The sequence below is a fragment of the Ranitomeya variabilis genome, chromosome 2 (genome assembly GCF_051348905.1).
Source record: "Ranitomeya variabilis isolate aRanVar5 chromosome 2, aRanVar5.hap1, whole genome shotgun sequence".
NCBI classification, from domain to species: Eukaryota; Metazoa; Chordata; class Amphibia; order Anura; family Dendrobatidae; genus Ranitomeya; species Ranitomeya variabilis.
This window is the reverse complement of record NC_135233.1, coordinates 574,319,975-574,338,579: the sequence shown is the minus strand read 5'-3', so window position 1 is coordinate 574,338,579 and position 18,605 is coordinate 574,319,975. Positions and strand designations below refer to the sequence as shown.

Genomic DNA, 18,605 nt, shown 5'->3' with positions numbered 1-18,605 from the left:
TTTTGTGTCAAAATGCTTTCACCTATTCCTGAAGCTTGTAAGCTGGATCTGCCCAGATCATGATGACAGTCCATGGTCTTGTCTTCACTCTGTAGGCTGTTGGGCTCTTCCTCAGTGTCCTCCAGATCAGTTTGCTTCAGCTCCTTGTCACTTTTACACATTTTTTCTTCTGAAAGATAAAGGAGTATAAGAACAAAACCAAAATATATAAAACATAATTATATAATGAATAGTGTTGAGCGATACCGGTATCGGAAAGTATCGGCCGATACCGGCAAAGTATCGGATCCAATCCGATACCGATACCCGATACCAATACAAGTCAATGGGACTCAAGTATCGGACGGTATTCCTGATGGTTCCCAGGGTCTGAAGGAGAGGAAACTCTCCTTCAGGCCCTGGGAACCATATTAATGTGTAAAAGAAAGAATTAAAATAAAAAATATTGCTATACTCACCTCTCCGAGGGAACCGGCAGCGTTGTTTGCTTAAAATTCGCGCTTTTCTTTCCTTACATGAAGTCCCGGCTTTGTGATTGGTTGCGTCGCAGTCACATGGGCGACGCAACCAATCACAGCAAGCCGTGACGTAATTTCAGGTCTTTAAGGATTTTAAAATTACGTCCCGGCTTTGTGATTGGTTGCGTCGCAGTCACATGGGCGACGCAACCAATCACAGCAAGCCGTGACGTAATTTCAGGCCCTTAAGGATTTTAAAATTACGTCCCGGCTTTGTGATTGGTTGCGTCGCAGTCACATGGGCGACGCAACCAATCACAAGCCGTGACGTCACGGGGATTTTAAAATGCGCGCTTGTCCAGCCTCCCGTGACGTCCCGGCTTGTGATTGGTTGCGTCGCGGTCAACCAATCACAAGCCGGGAGGCTGGACACACGCGCATTTTAAAATGCGCGCTTGTCCAGCCTCCCGTGACGTCCCGGCTTGTGATTGGTTGCGTCGCGGTCAACCAATCACAAGCCGGGAGGCTGGACACGCGCGCATTTTAAAATGCGCGCTTGTCCAGCCTCCCGTGACGTCCCGGCTTGTGATTGGTTGCGTCGCGGTCAACCAGTCACAAGCCGGGAGGCTGGACACGCGCGCATTTTAAAATGCTTCCCTCCGTAAGGTGCAGGCTGCGTCGGAGAGGTGAGTATAGCAATATTTTTTATTTTAATTCTCTCTTTTACACATTTTTACATTAATGTTGTTTCGATACCGATACCCGATACCACAAAAGTATCGGATCTCGGTATCGGAATTCCGATACCCGCAAGTATCGGCCGATACCCGATACTTGCGGTATCGGAATGCTCAACACTAATAATGAAGTTACTGTATTGATCTATCTATTGGTTAAAGAACACCTTTTACTTGGACAAAAGTGGACAGGTTTTGCTCTCATTTTATTCCCGCTCCTCCCTTGAGTTTTCTGTTTTTGTTTTTTTTTAATCCATCCTATGGTTCCAGACATATGGTCTTTTTATTTTGTGTTAATTTGTATGGTCATTATTAAGGGAGCAGAACTTATAAGATCCTCTGGGGTGTGTCTTTAGACTGCTCTGCTTAATTATCCCATTAATCATGACGTTTTACTGTAGTATACTGCTACAATAAAATAAATACTCCCATCAAAGTTTTTATCCTCTTAAAATATTGCAGTCATCATATTATATAGCACTGTGTACTTACAATTGCTCATTTTGCCTTTCTACCTAGCTAATACTTGATTGTCAATTGCATAGTCATCGACCCGGGGAGGTTTTACTTGCTTTTAACTTTAGCTTTGCTGGTGCTGCTCCTCATAACCCTCATCTACCCTTGTCCAAAATATTGCCCTAAATGCACCCAGATAGCAGTCAGCTGCGAGGCACACATCCTTTGCCCATGAGCCACATGTAGCTCCCAAGGCACAGATTGGGGACTCCTGCTCTAGAGCGTATTAGGCCCTGTGATGTCACTTGGGCTTCTATGATATCATGACATAGTAGGGCCAAGTGAGTGCCAGAGCTGTCCAGGATGCAGAGCTGAGAACGCCAGGTGCAGAAGTGAAGAAGAATTGGCCTAGACGCCGGAATAAGGCAGCATGAATTGAATTGCTCATCTCTAGATGTTCCACTTGCAATACCTCCATGGCCCAAATGCTTAAAGGAAATAGCTTTGGATTTCAGATCTTTACCAACTACACACTAATGGCCTATCCTAAGGATAGGTTGCCGATATAACAGTCCTGGAGAGCCCCTTTAATACAATGGGTATTGCTATATTGTACCTATTTGTAGATGTTTAGCTTACCTGGACTGTCACCTCCTGGACTGTAGTCGTCTACATCACTTTTGGCTTCTTTACCTTCATCTCCAGGCTTATTTTTTGGTGACCAAGTCATCTTATTTTCCTTTTTTAACCTCCTTCTTGCATTGGCAAACCAAGTTGAGACTTGTGTGAGCGTCATCTTTGTAATAATCGCCAACATAATTTTTTCACCTTTTGTTGGATAGGGATTTTTCCTATGTTCATATAACCAGGTCTTAAGGGTGCTTGTGGTCTCTCTGGTTGCATTTTTCCGTCTTGTCGAGACAGTAAAATCCAGTGTTCCAAACCTTTCAACAGATCAATATTTGAGAAACTGTATCAAATGCATTCTCATTGAACTGACATATAAAATTCCTTTTTCTGTAAAAGTGTTTCAAGCAGAGTGCTCGCTAAACAAGTTTGCCACAAAAAAAGTAAAACTTTCTTTAGACTGATTAATCCTAATTTCCTTCAACATTATTTGCAGAGGAAAAAAACATTGAAAAGCACAGTAAAGATACTTTATTGCTCTCACTTTCATTATGCAAGTTGTTCAGTTCCTCACAATTGTTGTGATCAAACTTATAGTCCAGCAGCTCCTAGAGCGTCTCTTATAAGCCCTCGGGTGGCAATTCTTTATCTTTATGGGAGCTGGTTACGTCACGTGAACCCTGCAGCCAATCAGCCACCACATCACTCTTACTTACTTCGGAAGTAACTGACACATTTGCAGGTTCCTCTCAATGCTTCATCTATCTACCAGCTCACAGGCTAATAGGTTTGCAATATTGTAGAAATACAGCAGAGCTGTGAGAGCTGCAGCTGCTAATGTGTTTGTAAAGAGACAAAGTTCAATTCTACTGTTCTGTGTTAGTCATATGTCTCACACTGGTATCTCTCCCTTTCATTTAAAATTAGCTCTTGAGGCAGATTATCATGGATATCTATGCTCGACCCATAGCCTGCCCATAGCCTGGAGGCGATGTAGAAAAAAACATGGTTATCTCTAGAATAAGACCTCAAATTTCAAATATTAAGGTATCATTTTATTCAACTTTCTATGACCAACATACCTTTATAGATGTCATAGAAGGGTTGATCCTATTGATATAGTTTCTTTAGTTTTATATTTTGATAAAGCGGACTATTACGGGAACAACCATACCAAATATATTTATTTATTTTATTTTTAAAGGTGGTGAATCCAATTTTTATATTTTTTTTAATCTATTTTTTAGAGGTTTTACTATATTTATAGCCCGCATGAGGGACTTGAACCTGCATTCATCTGATCACTTATACTATATACTGCAATGACAGAGTATTGCAGTATTTAGAGAAAATTGAGGTCTCTAAGAAGCTCAGCCTGAGCTTCACAGGTATAACAAGATGGCAGCAAAGGGAGCCTTTAACAAGCACCCAGGCCATGGTAACTCTTTAGTATTCCAAGATTACCTTGAGGGTGTCTGCTGGGGGCCAGTAGGTGTGCGCACCACAAACTGGTCTTTTAAACACTGCTGGCAAGATTGATATCATTTTGGTTAACAGCAGCAAACGGAGCTCAGCTCTGGTCTCTTCTGTTAAACACATATATCGGCCATTGGAGCTCAGCTCCTGGGCCCTTCCAACACATAGACACCCCAACAATGATGTACAATGACATTGTGTTAAGAGGTTAAAGGTATTGTTCAATGCAAATAAGTTTAATGTTAGGGGATAACTTTTATTTTGTTTGAGGTGCAACCGTTAAAACCCCCATTAATCGCCGACATGAGGCCATTTTATCCCCATCAGAATATGCTAGCAGTGTGCACACTCGACTGCTGCTTGTCACAATCCATTTTTGGATTCGTGGTAGCTCTGGTTACACTCTGTTTTTAATGTTGTTTTTTTCCTTTCAGGACCATCGAGGGTTAATGTCTGTTTTTTCCCCGCTGTCAATCTGGGGTAACCGCAGTGCTGTTGGGTCAGCTGATGTGGTAGTGACCACTCCCACCATCCTTTAAATGGTCACCTGATGCATCAGCTGACTGTTGGTGATAGAATTTCTCTATGGAGACCAGCCTTGCAGGAGCAGCTCTCAGGTGTCAGCCACTTCTGGTGTTTTGGAGTCCTGTTGCTGTGCTATCTGCAGTGTGGAGCTTGGCAGTGGTATCTGGAAGCTAAGTGCTATGTTTGCTCCTTGTCCTTTTGTGTTTGTCACTGTCCTCTATGTGGTACCATCTTCAGTGGTGAGGCTACCGCTACTTGCCGGCCAGTGCACTAGCCATTGCAGTGTGAGGTGACAGTGAGGGACAAGGTTCCTGACGGCGGTGGGGGGAAGGACCCACTTAGGGCATTAGGGGAGTGCAGGTTCAGGTTTGAGCATAAGGTCACCATTCCTTCATTTCCCTAGTGATAGGGCCTTTCTCCCCCCTTTTCCATCCCGTTATGCCTTTGTTGTGCCATCCGCTACCAACCCCCCACGAGATCGATATATATATCGTGACACTGCTCCTTTCATTCTCTTTCGGACTTCTGTAGCTCTGAATTTGGCTTTCTCTGGCAGAAAGCACACAGCCAAGTAATACTCATAGGCAAATACTAGCAAGTAATACGGGTTGTACTAAAGCTCAATGACTTAAACTGTGGATCTATAATAGGGGATAAGTGATATTAGTAGGAAGTGGAAGTGCAGGTCAAGGAGCCAGTGATTGCTCTATTCCGCCATTCCTCCTATTGGAAATGTATTTAAAAAATTGACAATTTTGTGTTACCGTTTTCCTTCTCAAAGGCCTGCGTCTCCACAAAGTCAGCACTGATTGGACAGTATAAGAGTGTGTAGGGACACGCCCCAACTGGTAACACCCATTTGTCTATTTTGTCATTGGATTTTGTAAGAAAAAAACAGATATTGCAGGACCTTAGGTATCCATGGTTATTACCACTGATAGAGTGACAGTTAGTTAGCTCATTAGTGACGGTCGTAACCTTGAATATTTAAGGTCCTGTAATGCCTGCATGTAGCACTGGCACCTCAGTTTATCTCCCAGTCTGCTTCCCGGCACCGTCCCCCAGAGGCCTGTGCCCCACGTTCCATGCTGTCTTCTTCTGCTGTCACTTCTTAGTCCAGGCGTGCGGCCTGCAGGTCCCCGAGCACGGTTCTAAGGGTGCGTCTCTTGAAGAGACAGCACACCATTTCCTGAATGTGTCTTAACCAATGGGGGAGCGTCTCGCACTATTTCTGGCACCTCTTCCCTTACGGAGGTGCCTGAGCAACAAGTGTTGCTATACTCAGGTTCCTGTACCAGTGTGCCCTTACTCTGCAAGCCTCTTGGTAACACTGGTTTGTCTTTACAGAGTACCTGCCAAGTTCCACCACCTCTCTTCGGACAACGTCAGTACCTTCGGCACCAGAACCTGCCATCTGCTGCCTGCTACCCACTCCTGCTGTCTGCCATCCATCCAGTTCCATGCCGCCTGCGGATCCTGCCTGCCTGTTTTGCTGGGTCATCTTCCACTTGTTTGGTGTCTAACTGGAGGTAGCACTTTGTGTCCCCTGGGCATTCCAACCTATCCCTGTTTGAGGGGTCTCGCTACTGGTGTCTAGGGTTCATTTAGTCACGCCCTCTTCAGAGCCCCCTGGTCAGTGGTCCTGTTGTTCCATGAAAATTTCATTAAATGAATCTTCACTTCACCATCTGCGCCTCTGTTTCCATTCGTTAGAGATTGCTCAGGCCATGGAACCCACTGGCTTTCAAGCACCTCTGGCCACAGAGCTATGTCCAGAAGTCTCCCACCTGAGAAACCAGCAGGAGAAGATCACAACCTATCTGTGCAACTTCTCTACATGCGTGGAGTCGGTGATATCCTCAGCTTCCTCCGTTTCTGCCCAGCCTGTGATCCCCTCAGTGGCTGGTTTCCAGGTCCCCAGTTATGTGTCTGGTAAAGGACTTTTTTTGGCGGCTCCCACCCAGTTCGACGGCGAGCCCACCCAGTGTCGGGGGTTCATTAATCAGTGCACACTGCACTTTGAATTCCTGGGACATGTGTTTTCATCTGATCAGGCCAAGGTGGCCTTCATTATGTCTGACCTCGCTGGAGAGGCCCTTGCTTGGCTGAATCCATTATGGGAGAGAGGGGATCCTCTGGTCAATGACCTCCAGTCTTTCCTCTGGGCGTTCCGCAGGACCTTTGATGAGCCCGGTCATGCTACTTTGACTGCCTCCTCCCTTCTTCGACTTCGCCAGCAGGATCTTACGGTGGCTCAGTATGCTGTGTGGTTCCGCACTCTCTCTTCCGAATTGTCCTGGAATGACGAGGTGTTGGTGGCCGCCCTCTGAGAGGGTCTGTCTGGTAGGACCTACATCTCTGGATGATCTGACTTCACTGGCGACTCAAATTGATCTCCGGTTTCAAGAGTGCTCCAGGGAGGTTATGTGAGAGAAGAGACTGTTTTGTTCGGCTACCAGTTTCCAAAAGCTGACTCTTTCTCATAACTCTGCTTCTTCTCCAGAGGTGACAAGGTGACTTTGGCGAAGCAAGAGGTGCATGGCTCACAGGGAAGGTGTTTCTATTGTGGCAGTTCCGAGCATCTGATTCGTTCATGTCCAGAGAGGCAGGGAAACTCCAGAGCCTACGGTGTGTAGGAGAGGCTTCCCTCTGTGTAAATCATTCCTCTCCTTCTTTGCTTACGTCCATGTCCATGTCCTTTGTCACGGTCAGTTTTTCATCATCAGGTTACCAGGATTCGGGGTCCTCTGGGAACTTCATCCAACAAGCCATGGATCCAGAGAAGTTAGCTGCTATCCTCAAATGGCCCCGCCCGACCTGGGTTAAGGCGATACAGCGGTTCCAGGGATTCGCTAACTACTACCGTCAATTTATTCCACACTTCTCATCCCAAGTGGCTCCCATCTTGACCCTGATCCAAAAAGGCACCAATTCCAAGGATTGGTCTCCTTTGGCGGACGAACTGCAATCAAGTTAACTTTTCAGTAGTGGCGGCATCTACTCAAAGGAGCAGTCCATCAGGTTGTAATTTTCACGGACCGTAAGAACCTAGCCTACCTCCAGCCTGCACAGAGGCTGAATCCCTGCCAGGCCAGGTGGTCCTTGTTTTTCGCACAGTTCGACTTCGTTCTGCACTTTCACCCAACCAGCAAGCCAGTTCATCTCTAAGTTTTGGAGAGCAACTTGTAAACTCATGAATGTGAAGCTGAGTTTCTCTTCTGCTTATCATCCCCAGTCCAATGGTCAGGTGGAGAGGATCAATGAGATTGTGTCTGGGATCCTGCGTCACTTCATCAGTGTGCATCATGATGACTGGGTCAAAGTACTACCGTGGGCAGAGTTCTCCTATAACAACCACATAAGTCAATCCACTGCAAAGTCTCCCTACCATATTGTGTTTGGTCTCCAACCCGGAATTCATCTTCCTGTCTTGGGGCCTTAGGTATTCCAGCTGCGGATGCTCTTACTGAGGATTTCTCGAAAGTGTGGAGGGACACCAAGGCCACTCTCAAGAAAGCATCATCTGGATGCGCCGACATTTCTGCCTGGGGATAAAGTTTGGCTCTCCACCAAGTACATCTGTTACACCCCAGGGTCCTGGTCCTCACAGTGGCATTGCTTTCCTCCAGGGGAGAGTGATGTTACATTTGGAGGCAAGGAAGGATAACTGCATCCAGGTATCACAAACATGCAACACATTTCATACTCCAGGCCACCAGGGGGAGCTTCTGATCCCATTTACTAGGTGACTCCCCATACATATATAACTGGTAGTATGTAGGGAAAGTCAGTCAGTCCTTCAGGGAAGCTGTTCCTGGCAGGAACAAATTACTGTCAGAGGACAGAGGAGAGGGTCCACGCAGCTGTGCATGCCCTTAGAAATGCAGCTCCCAGAAAGAGACATTTGGAAGGCAGAATTGTATTGCAGCGAGCGTGAAGAAAGGCAAAGCAAAGGAGAGGATACCAGAAGGGGACCAGCCCCGAACAGGCTGCCTCCTTCTGAGGCGCAGAACACCGGTAGCCGGGTCACCGAGGTAGTAAGGACCTCTATGCCTTACTTCAGAGACCGGCAGGACAGCTAATTGCATGTAACCTGTCCGCACCTATACCCAGGAGGAACAGTGGCACCGCTCAGAGGCCGGGGCGTGCTAGAGTCCCTGTAAACAGCCTCAAGCCACCAGTCATATGAGTTTTGTCCTATCCTACTACGGGGGACAGAGAGAGAGACACCACATCTGTGAGGACCTTATTTGAAGCTTATGCAGTCAGGGACTACACCACTACAGCGCAAGGGAAGGCAATTGATTTCCACCTGGACAAGGGGACTCTGGATTTGCCTCCCAACCGGCCGGACTCTACCTGCCCTGTGGTCTGGTGCCCTGGACTGTGGATGCTGAAGTCTTCAGTAAAGGTAAAGAGACTGCAATCTTGTGTCCTCATTCTTCACTGCACCATTCACCATCTACATACTGGGAAGCCCTGGGGATATACTTCACCTGTGGGAAGGTATACCATCTAGCTGCCATAACATCACCCCAGCGGACCCCTTAAATCAGCATCGGTCACCCTAACCGAATACCACAGGTGGCATCACGAACATAAACTTTATCCCTTTAAAGACCTCTCCCTTTATTACGGACGTCCCAGGGCCAGGGACCGGGTCAGCCACTGTGACATGCCCCCTTTGAGCTGACTACACCCAGTACCGAGTACCCCACATTCCTGACAGGGCACTCCACATCCACCTGAAGATGCCATTTTACAAGTTGGGACCTCGCTTCCTTGGTCCCTTCGAGGTATTGAAACAAATCAATGCAGTTTCTTACAAATTGAAATTACCTGCCTCTTTGTGTGTGCCTAACTCCTTTCATGTCTCTCTCCTCAAACCAGTAATCTTGAGTTCTTTCTTTAAGGACCTGGGTGCTACTCCTGATCTCGTCAGCGAGGAGGATGTCTTTGAGGTAGAGAATATTTTGGCCATGAAGAGGTAAGAGGAAAGACCTTTTTCTTGGTATATTGGAAGGGCTTCGGTCCTTAGGAAAAATCATGGGAACCTAAGGAGAATATTCTTGCCCCTCTCCTACTGGAGAGAATTTTTGCAGGCTTGAAGAAGACTGGTCATAAAAGGGGGCAACGGTAGCGCTCGCTCCTCGGTTTACCTCCTGGTCCGTTTCCCGCCACCGTCCCCGGAGACCTGCTTCCCATGTTCCGCTGTCTTCTTCTGCTGCTGCTGCCTGGTCCTGTGGGTCTCTGGGCATGGTTCTAAGGGCGAGTGCGTGCGTGCTCCCGGCCTCTTAAAGATACAGCACACCATTTCCTGAATTAGTCTTAACCAACGGGGAGCGTCTCAAACTATTTCTGACACCTCTTCCCTAAGGGAGGTGCCTGAGCAACAAATGTTTCCTGTTGCTATTCAGTCACCTGCCAGGGCAGTGGGGATACTCGGTACCAGGTCCGGTCGCAATTAAAGGGGTGGTCACGGTGGCAGCGACCCGGTCCGTGGCCCTGGGTGCCCAAGTAAAAGGGACGGCCTTTAAAGGGGTTATAGAAATAATGAAAGTTTGTGACACCACCTGTGGTTCTTGGTCGGAGGTGACCGACGCTGCTTAAAGGGGTCCTCTGGGGGCGATGGTGCTGCAGCACAGATGGTGTCGCTTCCCAGGTGAAGCGGGGTCCCCTGGGCTCCTAGTGTATTCGGCAAGGATGGTGAATGCCAGCAAATAAATGGAGGACACAGGGTTGCAGCCTTTACCTGGTTTACTGGTGTTAAGCAGCCTCAGTCCAGGGTACCGGCAACAGGTGTAGATGGAGTCAGGCAGCCTGTAGACAAGTGGAAATCCCTTTGACAGGTCAGTTTGGGAGCATTCCACTATGCACTGGTTTATAGTCCCTTGCTGCCTGTAGTTGTCTAACAAGGTCCTCTGTTTCCCCTGTCCAGGGACAGTACGTGCATGGTAGGCAACTTGAGCCATCTCTTTGGGGTCTCTGTCCATGGTGACTCCGGGCTCTGATTGCTGCTCTACCTCAGGTGTTACGTGGGCAAGTCCCTTTCAGATTCCTGCCCTCCGGTTCTGCCGTGGGACGTGTAGTTCCTCACGACCTGAGGCTCCTGGTGCCTGGCTTCTGCGCTCAGCTTAGAAGGGCCCAGTCACAGCCCTCCTCTAGCTCCTAAGTCCTTCTGTGCTCCTTCACTGTCTGCTACTAACTGCCAACTGCCTGCCCTACTTGTCTGCACCAGACTAACTGACGCCTCCTCCAGACCAGGATGTATATAGGGAAGTTCCCCTTAAACTGGGTTTAGAGCTCCCCCTTCTGGCCTGGAGTCAGAAAATGTTGCATGTAAGATTACCTGCCAAAGGGATCCCTCCTGTCTCCAGGCATAGCATTACCCTCTCCAAGATGAAGACAGCACCACTGTGGTACCTGAACTCCTGCGGTGCCACACTATACTCAGGTTCCTGTACCAGCGTGTCTTTACTCTGAAAGCCTCTTGCTAACTCTGGTTTGTCTTCTCAGAGTACTTGCCGGATTCCACCACCTCTCTTCGGACAACGTCAGTACCTCCGGCACCGGAGCCTACCAGCTGCCGCCTGTTACCCACTCCTGCTGTCTGCCATCCATCCAGTTCCACGCCACCTGCGGTTCCTGCCTGCCTGTCCTGCTGGGTCAGCTTCCACTTGTTCGGGGTCTAACTGGAGGTAGCACCTTGCATCCCCTGGGCATTCCAACCTGTCCCTGTTTGAGGGGTCTTGCTACGGGTGTTTAGGGTTTGCTTAGTCACGCCCCCTTCGGAGCCCCCACGGACAGGGGTCATGTGGTTCCACGAAAATTTAATTAAACAAATGTTCACTTCACCATCTGTGCCTCTGTTTCCATTTCTTACACTGCACATGAGGAAAGAAACATAGCGAATCAGAAGAACTATACTACATTAGTAATTGGAGGTATTCCCTAATAATATTATTATTACACCTACTACATATTGGGATGTGATTTTGGAGATGGTAATACCTCTTTAATACTCATGGAATAACAATTTCAAAGATCTTCTGTGTGCTGTTCCTCTGTTATTCCTCCTAGTAAACTATATGTAAATTGACAACTGGGCGTTGTCCTTTGTAGTCTCATAAAGATTTGCCCTAGCCTGATGCTGTAAGTACTGACTGGATGGTATCACAATGTGACAAGGCAAATGGAAACTATCAGCTGTAATTTTTTTTTTAGACTTTTTCAGGAGGCATAATTGAGGAACAGAACAAGGCGACATTGCAAAAGGGATCTATAAAACGATGATATACTAAGTCAGACATGTCAGAAGAGTAGATATAGCAGATGTAGCAGGCAGTAATTCGTAACTTCTGGGTTCCTGACATTTTATGGTAATTCCCAGGTGCCCAGCAGCAGAATCTCATCACAGAAGCACGCGCCCTGCTGCAGAGAGAGAGGATGAGACATTACTGGGGGCCGGTGGTATCTTCTCGGAGATCTGCTGCAGCGCCTGGTATTGCTCTGGATTATGATGAAGGTTTTACTAGTCGGCTTTCTGGTTCTTCTTTATTCCTCTTGATTCATTATTTCCAGACACATCATATTTATTAAGCAGAGATCAGGCAGCTAAAGGTGAATATTTGGAAAAGATTTAGAAGAAGCATTTGTGGTGTTGGTGCACCATCTAGTGGACCCTTCAGGGTATGATCCAATGGTTGTAGAAGTAGTTCACATGGATACATGTGCGGGAAGTCTCACATGTATGCGGATATACATGGCTGCTACTGAGAACAATCTTACCACATATCGGCCAGTTACTAAAATGTTTTTGAAACTTTGTCCTGATATCTAAAGGACGTCCGTTCTGGTGTTATAAGAGAAGAGTGTAATTTATTAGACACTGGAGAGCCGTGGTTTTTAATAATGTATTATTATCCATATTCATTTATACGTAATGTTTAGTAGATTTTTAGCTAATAATTTCATGAAGACATTTTGTAAAAAAAAAAACTTAAATAAATAAATGTTGTGTTTCTTGTTATTTTAAAGTAGGTAATCTATATTATATGTTAGATAGATTCTATCTTCAGTATTATCTATTTATCTATCATTTTATCTATCTCTCTATCATCTATCATTCTATCTATGTGTCCAATATCTATCTATTATCTATCATATACTATAGATTACCTATTTTAAAATCACAAGAAACATAACATTTATTTATTCAACAGTTTTGTTTTTTTTATAAAATGCAAACTGTCTTCATGAAATTAAAGTATTCATACTCCTTTAAATTTGTCACTCTTTGTTTCATTGCAGCCAAAAGTTCATTGTTTTTCTCATTAATGTACACTCTGCACCCCATCTTGACTGAAAAAAACAGAAATTTAGTAATTTTTGCTCATTTATTTAAAAACAAAAACTGTTCAGACCCTTTGCTCAGTATTGAGTAGATGCACCTTTTGAGCTAGTACAGCTAGGAGTCTTCTTGGGAATGATGCAACAAGTTTTTCACACCTGGATTTCTTGATCTTCTGCCATTCTTCCTTGCAGATCCTCTCCAGTTCCGTCAGGTTGGATGGTGAACGTTGGTGGACAGCCATTTTCAGGTCTCTCCAGAGATGCTCAATTGGGTTTAGGTCAGGGTTCTGGTTGGGTCAGTCAAGAATAGTCACAGAGTTGTTCTGAAGCCACTCCTTTGTTATTTTAGCTGTGTGCTTAGGGTCATTGTCTTGTTGGAAGGTGAACCTTCGGCCAAGTCTGAGGTCCAGAGCACTCTGGAAGAGGTTTTCATCCTGGATATCTCTGTACTTGGCCGCATTCATGTTTCCTTCAATGACAAGCAGTCGTCCTGTTCCTGCAGCTGAAAAACACCCCCATAGCATGATGCTGCCACCACCATGTTTCACTGTTGGGATTGTATTGGGCAGGTGATGAGCAGTGCCTGGTTTTCTCCACACATAATGCTTAGAATTATCACCAAAAAGGTCTATCTTTGTCTCATCAGACCAGAGAATCTTATTTCTCATAGTCTGGGAGTCCTTCATGTGTTTTTTAGCAAACGCTATGTAGGCTTTCATATATCTTGAACTGAGAGACTTCCGTCGGGCCACTTTGCCATAAGGGCCTGACTGGTGGAGGGCTGCAGTGATAGTTGACTTTGTGGAACTTTCTCCCATGTACCTACTGCATCTGTGGAGCTCAGCCACAGTGATCTTGGGGTTCTTCTCTTTACCTCTATCACCAAGGCTCTTCTCCTATGATTGCTCAGTTTGGCTGGATGGCCAGGTCTAGGAAGACTTCTGGTGGTCCCAAACTTCTTCCATTTAAGGATTATGGAGGCCTCTATGCTCTTAGTAACCTTGAGTACTGCAGAAATTGTGTTGTAACCTTGGCCAGATCTGTGCCTTGCCACAATTCTGTCTCTGAGCTCCTTGGCCAGTTCCTTTGACCTCATAATTCTCATTTGGTCTGACGTGCACTGTGAGCTGTGAGGTCTTATATAGACAGGTTTGTGCCTTTCCAAATCAAGACCTATCAGTTTAATTAAACACAGCTGGACTCCAATGAAGGAGTAGAACCATCTCAAGGAGAATCACAAGGAAATGGACAGCATGTGACTTAAATATGAGTGTCTGAGCAAAGGGTCTTAATACTTATGACCATGTGATATTTCAGTTTTTCTTTTTTAATAAATTTGCAAAAATGATTAAGTTTCTGGGTTTTTTTTCAGTCAAGTTGGGGTGCAGAGTGTACATTAATGTGAAAAAAATGAACTTTTTTGAATTTACCAAATGGCTGCAATGAAACAGAGTGAAAAATTTAAAGGGGTCTGAATACTTTCCGTACCCGCTGTAAAGGGCATGATTTTTATTTTGTGTAATGAAGTATCCTTAGAAAGTAAGACGAGTGAACGAGTGACAGTGTGGGTGATTCTGTAATGTAACTCCACATTAGCATTCTGCCATGCTAGGGTCTTACTTAGTTGATGAGATTACAAACATTTCCTGTGTTATAAGCTTGCTTTGGGATTCATCATATGTAGCGATCGGCCCTGGGAAATGGTGAGGTTTGATGTCTGTTGCAGCATCACAGACAGAACATTAGTTATTCTTATTGATCAAAGAAAATGTTACCTGTCGTACTGGTACTGCCCCAAGGAGTGATCGTATGGATAGTAGGCAGCGGGCTGAGCGAGCCCTGGATGGAAGGATCCAGAGCCATCCTTCATGTCATACTGTGAGGTCTGCAATATATTAATAAAGAAAGAATTATCTAAAACATTATTGAAGCTAATGGGACTGAGTGCCGGAAGACAAGACGTTCTCACAGACACTGTGCTCTTACAAGATATATATATATATATATATATATATATATCCATTCACATGTATAGAAATCATCTGCAGCAATTTCCACTGAAATAAAAAAATTTAAATATATTCTTAGTGATTCATTTAGAAAACAGAATTCGTGTTCGAGAAAGAATACATTTAGATAAAAATGTGTGTGTGTTCACATATATAGATGTATACAGCTGTACACACACATTTTTTATATGCATATTTATCTATCAATTTATCCATCTCATATCCATCTATCTATCTATCTATCTACTATCTATCTGTTATCTATATATATATTATCTACTATCTATCTGTTATCTATCTATATATTATATACTATCTATCTATTATCTATCTATCTATCTATTATCTATCTATCTATCTATCTATCATCTATTATCTATCTATCTATCTATTATCTACTATCTATCTATTATCTATCTATTATCTATCTATCTGTTATCTATCTATATATTATCTATCTATCGATCTATCTATCTATTATCTATCTATTATCTATCTATTTATTATCTACAGTATCTGTTATCTATATATATTATTTACTATCTTTCTATCTATCTATCTATCATCTATCTATATATATTATCTATCTATCTATTATCTATCTATTGTCTATCTATCTGTTATCTATCTATATATTATCTACTATCTATCTTTTATCTATCTATCTATTATCTACTATCTATCTATTATCTATCTGTTATCTATCTATATATTATCTATTATCTATCTATCTATCTATCTATCTATCTATCTATCTATCTATCTATCTATCTATCTATCATTTATCTATATATTATCTACTATCTATCTATTATCTATCTATCTATTATCTATCTATCATCTATCTATATATTATCTACTATCTATTATCTATCTATTATCTACTATCTATCTATTATCTATCTATCTATCTATCTATCTATCTATCTATCTATCATCTATATTATCTAGCTATTATCTATCTATTATCCATCTTTCAATCTATTATCTATCTATCTAATAATGCAACTAATGATTTCATCTATATTACTTACCAAAGTAGAATATAAGGCTGTTGGGTCCGAGCTGCAGGGTAGGTAACTAGTGTAGCTGGGGCTGGCGGTGCTATACTGAGGGTTATACACTCCGAGAGCTGCACTGAGATCAGTCCTTGTGCTGACCAGCAGCCTGTTCTCATAAGAGGGGCAGCAGATGGTTGGGGTCTGGGCAGAAGCAGCAGAGACCTCAGGCAGAGATCTGGAGACTGAGGAGTCATAACACATTGTGCCTGGATTTGTAGTAACCAAAAACTGCAAATGAAACATAATATAATGTATAAAATGAAAATAATAGAGTATATAAAGCAATATAAAAAGGCAAAATTCAATTAAAGTCCACAAGCAATAATACATGCCATATGCTACTGGAAAGTCTTAGTATGATTATACTTATTATTTATTTATATAGCACCATTAATTACTTATTAATATCTAGTAACAGTTCTCTTTTAAGCTAAGTAAAAATAATATTGCTGTATATTTTTCAAATAAACTGTGATACATTCTTGCAAATTGATATTTAATTATGAAAGTTGAAGTTCACAACTTTACATTATGTATAAATATATATATATGTGCAAAAATTTTGTTTTCTCTTTAGATCTGATCCTATGAATTTAGTGATACATTGTTAAATTTTGATATTTACAAGTTAAAGTTTACATTATATGTGTGTGTGTGTGTGTGTGTATATATATATATATATATATATATATATATATATATATATATAAATATATATATACGCATACACACACCACACACACACACACACATATATATATATGTTTTGCATGATTTAGGAAATAAATTATTATTTTTTTTAAATATAACTTAAAAAAATGAAAAAAAAAATATAACTTTAAATCTAAAAAAAATAAAATAAAAATAAATATAACTTTAAATCTGAAAAAAAGCCAGGATTTCCAATTTCCATTACTATGTATTCAGATCGGCCGGGCAGTGCTGTCACTTACCTGAGAGTTGCCGTTATATGGATATCCAAACTGAGAAAATGACATCTCTGCTCCTGATTTTTTTATTACCATAGATAATAGTTTACCCGCAGATGAGTCGTAACCGAAGGCGGAATCAGATGCCCATCTCGAGCCCCGGCTTTTTACTTAATTATATATGATTGCACTTAACGGCATCTTGAGCTTGCAGGACAATGCTACGACGAGGTTAGGCTTCCTGTCAGAATAATAAATCAGGAGAGATGACTTTAGCAGACGAGTTAAAAAAAAGATGAATAAATCTTGCTAGATGTGATGACGGCTTGTTGTATTATTTGCTTATCTATAGTTCTTTAGCATTTATCCATGGAAGAGGAGGAAAAATGACGTCACGGTAATCCCAAAGCCTGGGGCAGGATAGGATCCCAATCATATTCAGCATCTTTCAAGTTGTTTCATGTTGATTTAACTCATCGAAGCCCAAAGAAACAACGTTTGGACAACATTAATAAGACGTCCTACGTCTTCGTTCCGAATCATCGTCTCCCTTTTAGCGGTCGGATCAAAGAACTTGAGCGATTTGTAAAAGAAATAATTTCAAAATGTTAAACGTTCTTAATCCCAATGTGGTTTTAATCCTTAGAGTAAAATTAAAAATCTAGATTTGACTATCTTATATTGTGTGTGCCCAAGGTGCGGATGGAAATGTTTTACTTGACGCGTTTGACTTGGCATTTTCCGATCTTCATTAGTGACGGCTCTGTATTCAGTCAAATTAATTTGTCCTAGGAATGGTGGCAAGTCTGGAAACAATGCCACTATATTGCTTTATTCTCATGAAATATTCATCTATGTTCATCTTAACAAAAAAAAGAAGACAAAGCACATTGAGAAATCTGAACACACGACCAACCTATTTCTCTACGAAAACTACGCAACACAACAACTAAACAAAATGTTACATCTGGATAGAACCAAAATAATCGTAAAAGTGCAGCACCTATGTAGTTATTTCTTAGATATAAATATATTTTACCCCCTAAAATACTCATTTAGCCATAAAACAAAATGATAGCACAAAGTAGAGAGAAATAAAATAATTTGGCTGATGATGACCTCTTGATGCATCGAGCTGGCAGTAGTTTTCTACTACAGTAGTATCTGAGAACGATCTGCAGAATCTCAAATTTGAGTCAAATTTCCAGAAATTTGGGGTTCTGTGATAGCATTTGAAAAATAAAAACTTTCCCAGCACCGTGTCCCACCCTGCTGAAGAGTCGATGAGTGGGATAATATCGGTTTGCGAGGCCAATGATGCCCCTCATGGGTGTTTTACTGTCTAAATTGTTGCACCTTGTACCATATGATCATGGGTAGATAAGAAAATCATCAGCTCACTCTTGTAAATTTGTTCAAACGATCCATGATCACGCTACTGCACACTCTTCATGGGACTTGATGAAAAGAAAAACGATCCACCTTCCAATATGATAATCTTAAAAAAGTATCCTTTTAATATAAATTCTTAAACTACATACATTAGGAGCATGAATGTGTATGGGGGAATGGGGAGAACATCATAAAAAATGCATTTCAAATACAAGCCAAGTTCTCATGCTCAGACCAAATTTAAGAACGCGGCTTGTTTCGAAATGCATTTAGCTTTTTTCTTATTTATGTTCTTCCCCCACACGCATACACATTCATAGAAACCTAGAATGTTAGAGGTGGAAGGGACCTCCAGGGTCATCATGTCCAACTCTCCCTGCTCAATGCAAGATTCACTAAAGCATCTCAGACAGATGTCTGTCCAGCCTCTGACTGAAGACTTCCATTGAAGGAGAACTCACCACCTCTCGTGGCAGCCTGTTCCACTCACTGATCAGCCTCACTATAGAATCATAGTTCATGTTCCTGGTGTGTGTGTTAAGGATATGTATTCGATGGCCATATAAATTGGAATGGCATCGGA

At 42.8% G+C, this 18,605-nt stretch overlaps 1 protein-coding gene across 1 annotated transcript; it reads right to left on the bottom strand.

Moving 5' to 3' along the window:
• Positions 1-22: 22 nt before the first annotated feature.
• On the bottom strand, positions 23-16,726 carry IRX6 (iroquois homeobox 6). Its single transcript, XM_077281644.1, has 6 exons — positions 16,655-16,726; positions 15,675-15,929; positions 14,407-14,516; positions 2,297-2,595; positions 89-166; positions 23-42 (listed from the first exon to the last, which is right to left on the bottom strand). The coding sequence occupies exons 1-6, from the start codon at positions 16,724-16,726 to the stop codon at positions 23-25; spliced, it is 834 nt and encodes a 277-aa protein (XP_077137759.1).
• Positions 16,727-18,605: the final 1,879 nt, after the last annotated feature.

Excerpts from the sequence above, each read along its gene's own strand:
- IRX6 (XM_077281644.1), bottom strand. The coding sequence starts at position 16,726 with ATGGTAATAAAAAAATCAGGAGCAGAGATGTCATTTTCTCAGTTTGGA. Across the intron at positions 14,517-15,674 it reads CAGCCTTATATTCTACTTTG|ACCTCACAGTATGACATGAA; the intron begins GTAAGTAATATA and ends AATATATTGCAG. Across the intron at positions 2,596-14,406 it reads GGGCAGTACCAGTACGACAG|GTTTGGAACACTGGATTTTA; the intron begins GTAACATTTTCT and ends ATCTGTTGAAAG.